The 13,856-nt window shown below is 36.0% G+C and overlaps 1 protein-coding gene across 1 annotated transcript; it reads right to left on the reverse strand.

Annotated features, from left to right (window-relative positions):
- Positions 1 to 1,395: 1,395 nt before the first annotated feature.
- LOC107489220 (uncharacterized) lies at positions 1,396 to 8,559 on the reverse strand. Its single transcript, XM_016109986.1, has 7 exons — positions 8,263 to 8,559; positions 3,036 to 3,378; positions 2,706 to 2,934; positions 2,378 to 2,628; positions 2,076 to 2,254; positions 1,757 to 1,937; positions 1,396 to 1,631 (listed from the first exon to the last, which is right to left on the reverse strand). Exons 1-7 carry the CDS (start codon positions 8,557 to 8,559, stop codon positions 1,396 to 1,398), a joined length of 1,716 nt encoding a protein of 571 aa, XP_015965472.1.
- Between the last annotated feature and the right edge of the window lie 5,297 nt (positions 8,560 to 13,856).

The following is a 13,856-nucleotide window of genomic DNA, read 5'->3' on the forward strand; positions in this document are numbered from 1 at the left end:
AATAACACTCTTTAAAGGGAATAAAATACATTCAAAATATTACTTTCAATCCATATTTCTAAAAACTTCATTATAGACAACATTATCTGTCATAGTCGACTCTTTTCCTACTTCATTAGAAATTAATATCTTGAGACCTTGTCTGGTTGTTACTCAAGAAAGAGCCACGTATAGTTGACTATGGCTAAAAACAGGCTTCCTTATTTATGGTTATAGCATAGGAAACCATTATAGAAAACTGTCTTTGGCTAAATTAAAGGGGATCCTATGATTAGAAGGGGACAGGTTGGTATGAACACTTTCTGTCCTGCATTACTCCCGGTAATTACTTTAGCTTCAATAATTTATTTCCCAAGCTGAGTAATAATTAACCGTATGTCATTGTATAAACCCGAAGAATGATCAATGTGTCTAAGATGCATTATCAGTATACCAACCTTCAATTTAATTTCGTGGTTGGGAAGACCGAAAGACTTAAGACCATTGAGAAATTCAGGGGTGTGAACAACTGCAGCAACATTTGTTTGTGTCTCGGACTTACAAGCCATATCAGCACTGAAGTAAGAAACATGTTGTCTTTGATTAATCTTCATCATATATTCATTAATGTCATCTACAGTCTGAGGTGTTGGTGCCAACACAGCTCTATCTTGTAAATTCTTCTCGTCATCCGGATCCTCAATGCAATTCTTGAATGTGGATGTTATAACAACTTCAATTGGATTAATTCAATCTTTTATCAGGATGTCATCTGGAATTTTGATTCTACCAATACCATAAAAAATCTCACCGATCTTGCCATCTTTTATCTTCAATAACTAATCTGCAAACTCCCTTAAGCTTTGATCAGATCCTTCAATGTTGTTAGATCCTTTAATCTCATATTTTGAGTCAACTTCAACACCTTACAATGATCCCACAAATAAGACGAATTGATGGTTGCATGAACTACATGTTATCTAAAACCTTTAGGTATTATGGGTAAAATCTGTCGAAAATCACCTCCAAACACAACTATTTTACCGCCAAATGATAGATTTTCACTATTGGACTTAACAATCTTAAGCAAATCTCTCATGGTATGATCAAGAGCTTCGAAACAAAATTTATTGTCCAGTGGAGCTTCATCCCATATAATGAACTTAGATTTCAATATCAACTCGGCTAATTAGATTCATTGTCTAATGTTGCAAGTTGAAATCTGGTCAACATTTAAAAGATTGCAAATCTATAATGAGCCGTTCTACCGCTAGGAATTAGCAAAGATGCTATACCGCTATAAGCAACTGTTAATACAATTTGGCCTCTTAAACGCAAAGATACAGTAAGAGTTTGCCATATGAATGTCTTCCCTGTACCACCGTAGCCATATGGAAAGTATAAACCACCCTCACCTCAGTCGACACTGTTGATAATAGTGTCATAAACATTCTTTTGCTCAGTGGTCATCTTTGCAAGTTTTATTAAATACGTTGACCTTAAGTATTGTCTGTCGTACAACAATTCATCATTGAATAGGTTATTATTTGAAAGATCGCAAGAAACGTCATCCTCAAAATCAATGTTAGGAAAAGGCATGTCAGGGTAGTCCATTAGACTACGATTATTTCTCTTGAGAATTGTTTGAATTTCTAGAGAGTGAGATTTAACAACTCATTGTTGGATATTGTTAGTCCTACATTAAATAAATAAATCAAGTGCAAACATTAATATAGAAATATGTCATTAAGTAGTCTTCTTCTATTATGAAGTATACCATCAGAGAGTATTTCCCATGTCTTCTCCCAAACATATAGAGGTCTATTCATTGAGTTAGAAAATAGAAGAGTGGCAAATAGATTCCTAAGGTATTCGCCAGAACCCCAAATGCTTGCTTCTTCAATTGCTTCAATATATTCTCTGTCATTATCCAACAAACCACGAGCAATACATGCCTCCTGAAATTATTTGTAAACAACACCATTGTATGTTCGAATGTCTTCATAACTTGTTGGTCCTTTCAACAAATTGAGAAGTATCCTAAGATAATATCATTCCCCTGAAGAAGGAGGAAAAAAATAAACACGACCAATTACATGATGTGACCTTCTTCGATGACATTTATTGGAATTAGCATTCCATATAAATTTGGAAGGAAAGTCTACATAGCTCAACTGTTTTGCTTCCTCGAATTCACGATTTGCTTCAAACCATGCCAAAAACATGGATTGATTGATAGTTGGCCTTTCGACCACATCTTTCAATGATTCGTGATCTTAGAATAAAACAATCTGTTCACTTGGCAAGTGAAAAGGTAAGCGAATGATTGCTGGGTACATGTAATGGATATCATATCCCAAAATTCACCAAGTTGTTTCGCATGGAGATAAATACCTACAATCATAGTACATCTTTATCTCATCAATCTCATCACATAATGATTCCATAGACCCCTCGCGATAAAAGGAAGCAGTAACACGGTCATGACCCTTGTTAACATGCTTGAACAAATATTTAATTGACCTAGATTGATTACACCACTCAACATTGATGTGAGCACCATATTTTAACAATAAACTTTGATTGTGTGGAATAACCCATCTGTTATCTAATTCAATTCCAGATTTCTTTATAGTTCTGCCATTGTCTCTATGGCGATAAAAGAGATATCCATCATTATCAATAGATGTAGAATAAAAAAATGCATAGGAAAATTCCTGAAGCACCTACCATTGTCCATACATGGTGAATCCTTTAAGGAAGCTCCACATGGACCATGAATCATCAAGTTACTGACTGCTTCATAGTACTTTGCATCAACGCTTTTATCTAGTATTTTTGCAGATATAATCTTACCAATATCATCAGGAGTAGGCAACTTGTCCCCTTTATGAAGAAATAACAGTATATGTGCGTGAGGCAAACCACGCTTCTGGAATTCAATAGTGTATACCACTGTAAAAAGAAAAAGACTTTAATTCATATAAAAAGTTTGTTACTATGTTATTGAAAAATGTAAATAATCTATTTAACCGAAAATCATTCTTAAAAAATACCTGCAACGACCCTTCCAAATAACATATTTACAGGAAGTTCTTTAACCAAGCTATCAAGCTTCATTTTAAACGTTCTACATACAATGACAGGCCTGTCTTCAGCTTTTAGTCCCCTAGTAGACAAATGATTCACTATTTCTGGCCATTTAGGATTGCATGTAAAGGTCAAGAATAAATCAGGATAACCAACTTTGGTACAAATTGCCATAGCATCTTGATAATTCTGAATTATATATTTAGGACCTCCAACAAAAGTTGCTGGAAAGACTATACGTCTACCATATGTAGTTGCCGAATTATCTCCATTCACAACAGCTTCACAGATACCTTTGTAGAGGTCACACTATACATTTTTATGGTGAAAACGATAATAATTTAGTCGAGATGATTCGATCATTGAATATACATCAACTATGAATTGTTGGAATAGTCGTCTAGAATAAAGCAAAGGAAAACTGTCAGAGAATCTTTCTTGAATATAAAATGAAAAATAGTTCCTCAAGGTTACACACTTTTCTTCGTTGTCATTCTTTCTTTTAATGCGATTAATTGGTATATGCTCTCAAAAGCCATCCTCTCCATATGGAAACAAAATTGGATACTGTATTCCCATATAAAATGGTTTCAGTTCTGTTATACGCTGAAGACTTCCACTTTGGGTTTGAACAACAATATCTCTCTCAGTTCATGATGCATTAAAATCACCCACAATTAATCTAGCCACTTTTAATACCGAGGGAAATTATATCTTCTTCCATCTCGTCCTCTCTTACCAATAAGCATAAGCTTAACATTTTTTTGAGTGCCATTGTTCAAAGAGTGTCTAACCATGCGAAATGACTTTACCAACACATTATTTTTATCAAGCATCTCCTTTAGTTCTCGGACAATTAGCATATCAACTTTGCTCCTTTGATCATTCCCATTGTCCAAAATTAAATCACTGCTTTATTATATGATTCATGAAATTGTTAAACTCAATTAAGGACTAACTTTAATGTTTATAATTAGGTAAACCCTACTAAAATACTAAAAGAAATATAATCAGTGATTATTTCTTAATTTTAAATAATGTTTAACCCACTTTAGAAAGAAAGGAAATCTTATTAATATATCTTGATTGAGCACCCTTAACAATTCAAGACAAATAAATCTAAAATTAAATTTACGAATTGAATGAAATTTAACATAGAGATACTGGTGCACAAAACTGGCTCCGCAGAATTTGCACAGATAGGCCAGTAAGTATACCGGGTCTTCTAAGTAATACCTCAAGTGAGTGAGGGCTGATCCTACGTAGATTGTTGGTTTGAGCAAGGAGTGGTTACCTTGAAGATCCTAGTTAGGCGGATAGAAATTATAGTTTGTCACGGGAAACGCATAAAACAAAATAAACAAATAAAATGTTACCAAATAGGTGGAAAATCAATGGTATGAGAACGATTGAGGCTTCGGAGATGCTTTGTCTTTCCAGATTAACTTTTCTTACTGTACAATTCAATAACTTTCTGATTTCTTCAATGGCAGTCGTAAGTGATTAACACATGTCCTCTCATCATGTTAACCTCCTCCACTGCAGCAATCCACCATGTTGTAAGTGACTCATGTCCTCTCTTCAAGCCACCTCTAGGTTTCTCATTGTAGTAGTAAATGAAGTTCTAAGCAATCCACTCTCCTTCATGACCCTACTCAAGGTTCCACAGACAAGCCAGATCTTCCGGATCAGAATGCTACTTCTCAGACTCTAGCCTTAGCACCACAGAAACCTCACTTACCCACGGTCAACGGGATTTCATGTCACGTATCCAAAGTTGCCCAGGTACTCTATTAGAATCGCAATGCAATCTCTAGCTTAGGTTCAACACTCTCTGGGTTAAGACTCGCACAGAACCCATGTAGAACAAGAATGATTGTCATGGGTCACTCTTAATTCATAAGATGAAGAACGATAATGCATAAGAGAATAGAATCAGACATATTGGACTAGCACAGTAATAATATTGATACATGAAACTTAGCAGAGCTCCTAACCTTAACTTTAGGAGGTTAGTGACTTATAATATTCGAAAATACAAAATGGGGGAAGAAGAAGATGATAAACATGGTTGATCTTCTCCTATATATACTAATATGCTAACTAGAAATTACGGAAATAAGATAAACTAGTCTAGTAGTGTGAAAATCTACTTCTAGGGCCTAGTTGGTAAGTGTTTGGGCTGAGCTTGAGTGTCTTCCATAAGCTAGTACCCCTTAGGGGCGTTGAATGCAGGCTTAAGACTCCCTTTTGGGCGTTGGACACCAGTTGCTCCACTGTGGACACTGGATGCCAGGAATGGGGCTGGTGGCTGCCATTGAACGCCAGTTTTGGGCCTTTATTTCCAAAGAAAAGTATAGACTTTTATATATTTCTAGAAATCCCTGGATGTTAGCTTTTCATAGCCGTAAAGATCGCGCTATTTTGACATCTGTAGCTCCAGAAAATCTCCTTCGAGTGTATGGAGGTCAAATCTTGACAGCATCTGCCGTCCTTTCTTTGTCTCTGAATCAAACTTTTGCTCAAGCTCCTCAATTTCAACCAGAAAATACCTGAAATCACCATAAAACACACAAACTCAGAGTAGAATCCAAAAACGCAAATTTTGCACTAAAATCTATGAAAACATAATAAAACTTAAATAATACATGAAAATAATGCCAAAAAAGTATAAAATATCCACTCATCAGAACAGCAAACTTAAACTGTTGCTTGTCCCCAAGCAACCAAAAACAAAGTAGGATAAAAAGAAGAGAAGGATACAATAAATCTCAAAGTTTTCAATGAAGCTCAGTTTTAATTAGATGAGCGGAACTAGTAGCTTTTTGCTTCTGAATAGTTTTAGCACCTCACTTTCCATTGAAGCTTAGAATGATTGGCATCTTTAGGAACTTAGAATCCAGATGATATTATTGAGTCTCCTAGTTTAGTCCTTTTTTATTCTTGAAAATAGCTTCTTTAGAGTCTTGGCTGTGACCCTAAGCGCTTTGTTTTCCCGTATTACCACCAGGTCCATAAACGCTACAGACACTTAACTAGGAGAACCCTTTCGGATTATGATTCAGCTTTGCTAGAATCCTCAGGCAGTGGTGTCCAGAGTTCTTAAGCACACTCTTTTGCTTTGGATCACGACTTTAACTGCTCAGTCTCAAGCTTTTCACTTGACACCTTTGCACCACAAACATATAGTTAGGAAAGCAGCACATTTGAACTGTTTAGGCTAAGATGGTGTTTCTTTTAGGCCCTCCTAACCATTGATGCTCAAAGCCTTAGATCCTTACACTTGCCTTTTGGTTCACACACACACACACACACACACACACACACACACATATATATATATTGCTTTTTACTGCTTTTTCTTGCTTCAAGAATCAATTTTTTTGGATTTTTCAGATTACCAATAATACTTCTCTTTTATCATCATTCTTTCAAGAGCTAACATTCTTTACTCCAACATCAAATATGCATTGTTTATTCATGCATTCAGAAAACAAAAGCAATTCCACCACATCAAATAATTGGACTATTCTTAATATATAACTCGAAATTTAAGTATCTTACTTCTCTTTTTCAATTAAAATTTTCTTTTAAGCAAAGTGAGAGACATATGGAAATTTCATAGCCCTAAGACATAAAGATGATCATGCACTAGAAACAGACAATAACATAAAATACATGGAAAATAGAAAAATAACATAAGCAAATAGGAGATAAAAGGAACGGATCCACCTTAGTGACGGCGACTAAAGCTCCTTCTAGAGAAGCCAATGGACCGCTTTATCTCTTCTATGTCATGCCCTTGTCTCTGTTGTTCTTCCCTTATGGCTCTTTGATCTTCTCTTATTTCATGGAGGATGGTAGAGTGCTATTAATGTCCCATCCTTAGCTAATCCATGTTGGAGCTTGACTCTCCAAGAGAGGTATGCCATTGGTCCCAAAAAATTTTTGGAGAGGAAAATACATCCTTAAGGCATCTTAGGAATTTCTTGTTGAGGAAGCTCCACATGCTCTTGCTATAGTCTATGTGCCGGTTCTCTAACATGCTCCATCCTTCTTTTAGTGATGGGCTTGCCCTCTTTCATGGGGATGTCTCCTTTTGTGACAATTCTGTCTGAATTGCATAGGTGACATATGACGTAAGGAAAGCGGAGGCAAGTGCCTTTTCCTTCCTCTTCCTTACGGTTTCACCAGTCTTTGGTGCCATACTTAGTAGTGGTAGAAGTCAAAAAGTAAAGCTTTTGCAACACCGAATTTAAAAGTTTTGCTTGTCCTCGAGCAAATATGATCAATTGGGAATGAGAGAGTAGAAGGAGAAGAAGAATGAAGGTGTGATAGGTGGAGTTTCTGTGGGACCCACTAGTCTAGGAAGGCTAGGGAATTCAAATTTTCTGCCCCCTTGTGGGCGTTGAACACCCAGCCTCTACTGAACGCCAGTTTTTTGCTCCATAGTGGCCATTGGACGCCCATGAGATCCTCCTCTATGGCATTCAATGATAGGTCATTGCCCCCTATAGGGCGTTGAACGCCCAGCCTCTGCCTCTTGACTAGCGTTCAACGCCAGGTCTTTGCCTCTTCTTGGGCATTGAACACCCACTAGAGACTCCATAGCTGGAGTTCAACGCTAGCAAGGTACTTGCTCCAGGGTGTTCTATTTCTATCTTTGAACGTTTTGGTCTCTGTTCTGACTACTACACATGATCACAAACATTAAAAAGTATGGGAAAATTCTAAAAATAAACTAAACTCAAATGAAAATAAACAAAAGAAATAAGAACAGAAATACTCTACCTATGGTTGGGTTACCTCCAAACAAGAGCTTCTTTACCATTACTAGCTTGACACTTGATTTTTGACTTTCTTCCTCTTTTTCCAGTTAGTTAATAGAAATAACTTCATGGGAGAAGAAGAGAGGATTAGTGCCCTCAGATTTGAATTCCTCCTAGTAAGCTTTCTTTTAGTGTGATGAGCTTGATTCTCCTTGCTTATTAGGGTAGGGGTTGTATTGTTTCTCCATCCCCTATGCATCTGCCTCTTGGGACCTTCCCCCTTGGTGAGTGGTGACTGTCCAACACCAAACTTAAGTTTGATGTCTGAGGAAACTGTATGAGTTTTCACCAAGGGAGGAGACTTCAGTATTATACTCTGCATGGAAGTACCTCATTTGTCAGGGGGTAGTGGAGGTTTAAGGACCTTGATAATCATGTAATCCTTCTTTAACCTCAGCACCAATTTGCCTCTCTCAATATCAGAGAGGTTTTTTCTAGTAGAGAGAGACCATTGCTTCAAAACCTCAACAAAAGGAATATTGGTTTGCATCTTTTTAGAGTCTTCCAAGGATTGTGAGCAGTGCTCTTCATTGGTCTCCTTTTGGGGCATCTGAGGGTGTGGTACTTCAAGCTTTCTTCCCATAAGAGGGGCATGCAACAATGTGCTTCCAGCCTCTTCTCTAGACTCTTCTTCATTTAGTTCACCAACAGTGGGTACCATTTTAGGCTCAGCCTCCTTGGTACTAATGAGGGTCAGACACTCTTCTCTTATTTGTTCAGATAAGTGCTGTCTAGTTTGACTCAAATGTGCTTCTATAGCTCTATTAGAGGCTCAAGTTTTGTGCATCATCTCTTGAAATTTCAATATTTGTTGTGCAAGGGAGTGCAGTTGCTAGGTTAATGACTCACTTTGTTCAGTAGGGTCTGACTCAATAAACACTGTCTTAATCTCTCCTTTCATTGGAGTCTCATTAGAGGAATATAGATGCTCGTTTCTAGCAACTGTATCAATGAGCTCGTAAGCTTCCTCAATTGACTTTTTCATGTGGATTAAACACTAGCAGAATGGTCTAGGGACATCTTAGCCATATCTGTGATTCCGTAATAAAAGATGTCTAACTTTACCCATTCTGAAAACATTTCAGCAAGGCATTTCTGTAGCATCATCTTGTACCTCACCCAAGCATCATAAAGGAATTTATTATGTCGTTGTTTGAAGCCTTGAATGTCTAGTCATAACTGGGTTAGCCTCTTTGGTGGAAAGTATTGATTCAAGAACTTATCCACCAGCTGACTCGATGTTTTCAAACTAGACTTAGGTTGGTTATCTAACCACCTCGTTGCCTATTCTTTAACAGCAAAGGTAAAAAGCAACAACCTGTAGACATCCTGGTCTACTCCGTCAGTGTACACTGTGTCAGCATATTAAAAGAATTCAGTAAGGAATTATGTGGGCTCTTCTTGAGGAAGTCACTGAAACTGGCAGTTTTGCTACACTAGAGTGATTAACTGTGGGTTGAGCTCAAAATGAGCTACTCCAATAGAAGGTATACTAACGCTGCTTCCATAGAAGTCAGGAGTGGGGCTGTATAAAACCCTAAGGTTCTTCTTGGATGTACTTCTTCCTCTAGATCCATAGTGCACTCTTTCTGTTCCTGCTTACACAGACAAGAGACAAAGAAAAGTGAAAGTCTCTATGTAAGAGTATAGAGAGCTCCTAGTGAGATACCAAGAAGAGAGAAAAGAGACGAATTAATTTTTTCCTTCAAAAATTAAATAAATAAATAAAATAAAAAATGAAAAACTAATTCAAAAATAAAGAAAACAGTAAGTTAAAAATTTTGAAAAAAAAAAGGAAAGATTAAGAAAAGATACAAACAGCCATTTAACTAACAAGATTTAAAATTAAAGATTAAATTTTTGAAAAGTGGAAAGAAAAAGTTGAATAAATATTTTGAAATTTTAAAATTAGAAAGAAAGAATAAAAAAAAGAAACAAAATAAGATAAAAAAATTTAAAGGTTTTGAAATCCAAATTTGAAAGAAGGTTTGAAATTAAGATAAAAGATTTGATTTTGAAAAGTTTTGAATTTAAAAAGAAAAAGTCAAACAAAGGATTTAAAATTTGAATTTAAAAGGAAAGAATCAAACAAGAGAAGATAAGATTCAAAAATTTAAAATTTAAAAGATTTGAAAAGATTTTATTTTAAAATTTAAAAATTAAATTTTGAAAACTTGAATATTGATATTTTGAATTTTGAAATCTTGAAACTTGAAAATTTAATTTGAATTAAGATAAGATAAGAATTTGAAAAAAAATATTTGATTTTAAAAAGGTTTGAAATTTAGATTTAGAAAAGATAAGATAAAAATTAAAAAAGATTTAAAAAAGATGTTATTTTGAATTTTGAATTTGAAACAAGATAAGATAAAGATTTGAAAATAGATTAAAAAGATAAGATATGCCGAGGATTTGAAAAAGATTTGAAAAGATAGGATTTAAAAATTAAAAATTAAACTTTACTAACAAGAAAACAACAAACTTAAAAATTTTTGAAATCAAAAGCTAAAATTTTCGAAAATTGAAAGGGAAAAACACAAAAAGACACCAAACTTAAAAATTATAAGATTAAACAAAGAAAAATAATGGTAGCAGGAATCCCCACACTTTCGTACTGTTGTACCAGCAAGTGCACTGGGTCATCCAAGTAATACTTGAGCGAGTCAGGATCGAAACCACAGAAATTGTGGTTTGAAGCAAGCTATGGTTATCTTGCAGGTCTTAATCAGGCAGATCAGAAGGTTGTTGGTTGTGAGATCTAAACTATGTTGACATGAAAGGAATAAAGCAAAAGGGATAGAAAATACTAATAGGAATAGGGTTAAGAATTGGAGTTGCGTTGCCTTTCTGAATTAACTCTGGTATTACTGTCTTCTTTGCTTGTGAATGATCTTCTTCTATGGCAGACTATATGTTATCAATGCCATAGGCTGTGGTCATTGATCTCCTTTGCTACAGATTGAACGCCATTGGTTGTGGTCATCTAATCTGACAAAGGGTGAAGCGCTAGCAAGTCATTCTCCTGGCGATCCTACACAAAGCGCCACAGACAAGGTCGAATCTTCTGGGTCAGAGAACACTGCTTCTTTGCATTCTAGCCTATACCATGGAGACCCTAATCTCTCTAAAAATTGGCTGAACTGGTGTCTCGAGATGTCCCCAACAAAGTCGTGGATTAACCGTCTGAGAGATGTATAAACATAGCTGTTGGCTCGTGCTTTTCAATCATGTATTCACACAGTCCCAAGTAGATGCGGGTGTTTGTCAGGCACATTCGTTTTAGTGTGATGAACAGAGCTAATTTGTCAGATCATCCTATTCACCACGATGAAGATCGGATATACATCTTAGGAACACATCAAACATGGATCGGAGAAGAAACAATAATAGTTTTATTAATTCATGGGACTCAGTAGGGCTCCTCCCCTCAACCTAGGAGGTTTAGAAACTCATACTGAAGTAAGAATACAATGATGAATCTGAAAATAGCATAAAGTTCTCTAATGATTATGAAAAATACGATTTAAATACTAAACAGATGACTAGTAAGGGTAAAATAGTCTTTTTAGTGCTAAAAGCCACTTCTAGGGCCCACTTGGTGAGTGTTTGAGCTGAGCTTTGATGAGATCCACATGCTATGAGGTCTCTTGGGCATGGAACGCCAGCTAGGGGGTCCTCATTGGGCGTTTGGATGCTGGTCTCTGCTTTTGGGCGCTGGATGCCTGGAAGGGGGCAGGTAGCTGGCGTTGGACGCCAGTTTTGGGCCTTCTAATCCGGAGCAAATTCCGAATGTAGGGAGGTCAGATTTGGACAGCATTTGCAGTGCTTTCTCTGTCTCTGAATCAGACTTTTACTCCAGCTCCTCAATTTCTGCCAGAAAATACCTAAAATTGTACAAAAATACAAAATTATGTAGAATCCAAAAAATGTGAATTTAATACTAAAACCTAAAAAAACTTAATAAGAACTAAATAAAACATACTAAGAACTATATGGAAATGATGTCAAAAAGCATATAAAATATCCAACTCAAGAACAATTTTCGAAAATTTAAGAAAAGAAAAACACAGAGACACCAAACTTAAAAATTTTAAGATCTAATGACACTAATTTTCGAAAATTAGAGGAAAAACAACTAAAAGACACCAAACTCAAAATTTTTAAAATCAACCAAGAAAATTCACTAAGAACAATTCGAATATGAAGAAGGGAAAATAAGAACACCTTCAAAAATTTAAAGTAAAAGATAAAAATAGAGGGATGCCAAACTTAAAAATTGATACAAGACTCAAACAAAAGACAAAGATTACTAAAGAAAAGAAAAGATTTTAAATTTTTTTTGAAAAAGAAAACAAGAAATAGGTAAGACTCAAAGTAAGAAAATCAAAAGAAAATACATAGCCAAAAACAGAAAAGGTTTTGAAATATTTTTGAAAAGAAAACAAAAGACACAAAGAAAAGAGAAAATAAACCATAAATAATACAAAATCTATGCAACAAGATAATCCGGTAGTTTGTCAAATCCGAACAATCCCTGGCAACGGCGCCAAAAACTCGGTGCACGAAACTGGCTCCGCAGAATTCGTATAGATAGACCGGCAAGTATACTGGGTCATCCTGGTAATACCTAAGGTGAGTGAGGGTCGATCCCACGGAGATTGTTGGTTTGAGCAAGCAGTGGTTACCTTGCAGATCTTAGTTAGGCGAATAGAAATTATAGTTTGTCATGGAAAATTCATAAAACAAAATAAATAACTAAAACATTACTAGATAAATGGGAAATCAATGGTATGAGAATGGTTGAGGCTTCGGAGATGCTTTGCCTTTCCGGATTAACTTTTCTTACTCTCCATTTCAATAACTTTCTAATTCCTTCAATGGAAGTCGTAAGTGATTAACTAATGTCCTCTCATTAAGTTAACCTCCTCCACTGCAGCAATCCACCATGTTGTAAGTGACTCATGTCCTCTCATCAAGCCACCTCTAGATTTCTCACATTAGCAGAAGATGAATCTCTAAGCAATCTACTCCCCTTTATGACCCTACTCAACGTGCCACAGACAAGGCAAATCTTCCAGATCAGGGAACGCTGTTTCTCAGACTCTAGCCTTAGCACCACAGAGACCTCACTTACCCACGGTCAACGGGATTTCATGTCACGTATCCAAAGTTGCCCAGGTACTCTATTGAAATCCAAGAGCTAGTACCCCTTAGGGGCATTGAACACTGGGTTGGGACTCCCTTTTGGGCGTTGGTGCTTCATTTCTAAAGCAAAGTATGGTCTGTTAAATTTTTCTAGAAAGCCCTGGTTGTTAGCTTTCCATAGTCGTTGAGAGCACGCCATTTGTACTTCTGTAGCTCCAGAAAAGCTCCTTTGAGTTCATGGAGTTCAGATCCTAACAACATCTGCAGTCTTTTCTCTGTCTCTGAATCAGACTTTTGCTCTAACTCCTCAATTTCAGCCAGAAAATATCTAAAATTAACATAAAACACACAAACTTAAAGTAGAATCCAAAAATGCAAATTTTTCACTAAATCCTATAAAAACATAATAAAACTTAAACAAAACATACTGAAAACTATAAGAAAACAATGCCAAAAAGCATATAAATTATCCGCTCATCAAATACACGACTAAGAATATATACCTTACAACTTGGATTCTATTAGATATCTCATTGTCTGTATCATATATATATAAGTGAGAAAATTTAGCACTTGATCTTTTAGGGGGAATAAGACTGCCAAAAAAGTGGTAGTTTTGTCCACAAAGTATAAATGTTGGTAGACCTCTGCCTCTATTAATGACTTTGTCAACTTTACCCCCCAAAGATTTGAATGCAAACATGCTATTTTGTGTTTGAAGAATAGAAGGAGGTTCTTTTGGTTGAGGCAACTGAACCTGACCTCCTCTACAACATAGCGTGTACTTAGGAATAGTAGCATTATAATGTTTTC

Source organism: Arachis duranensis, chromosome 5 (assembly GCF_000817695.3).
Source record: "Arachis duranensis cultivar V14167 chromosome 5, aradu.V14167.gnm2.J7QH, whole genome shotgun sequence".
Taxonomy (NCBI): domain Eukaryota; kingdom Viridiplantae; phylum Streptophyta; class Magnoliopsida; order Fabales; family Fabaceae; genus Arachis; species Arachis duranensis.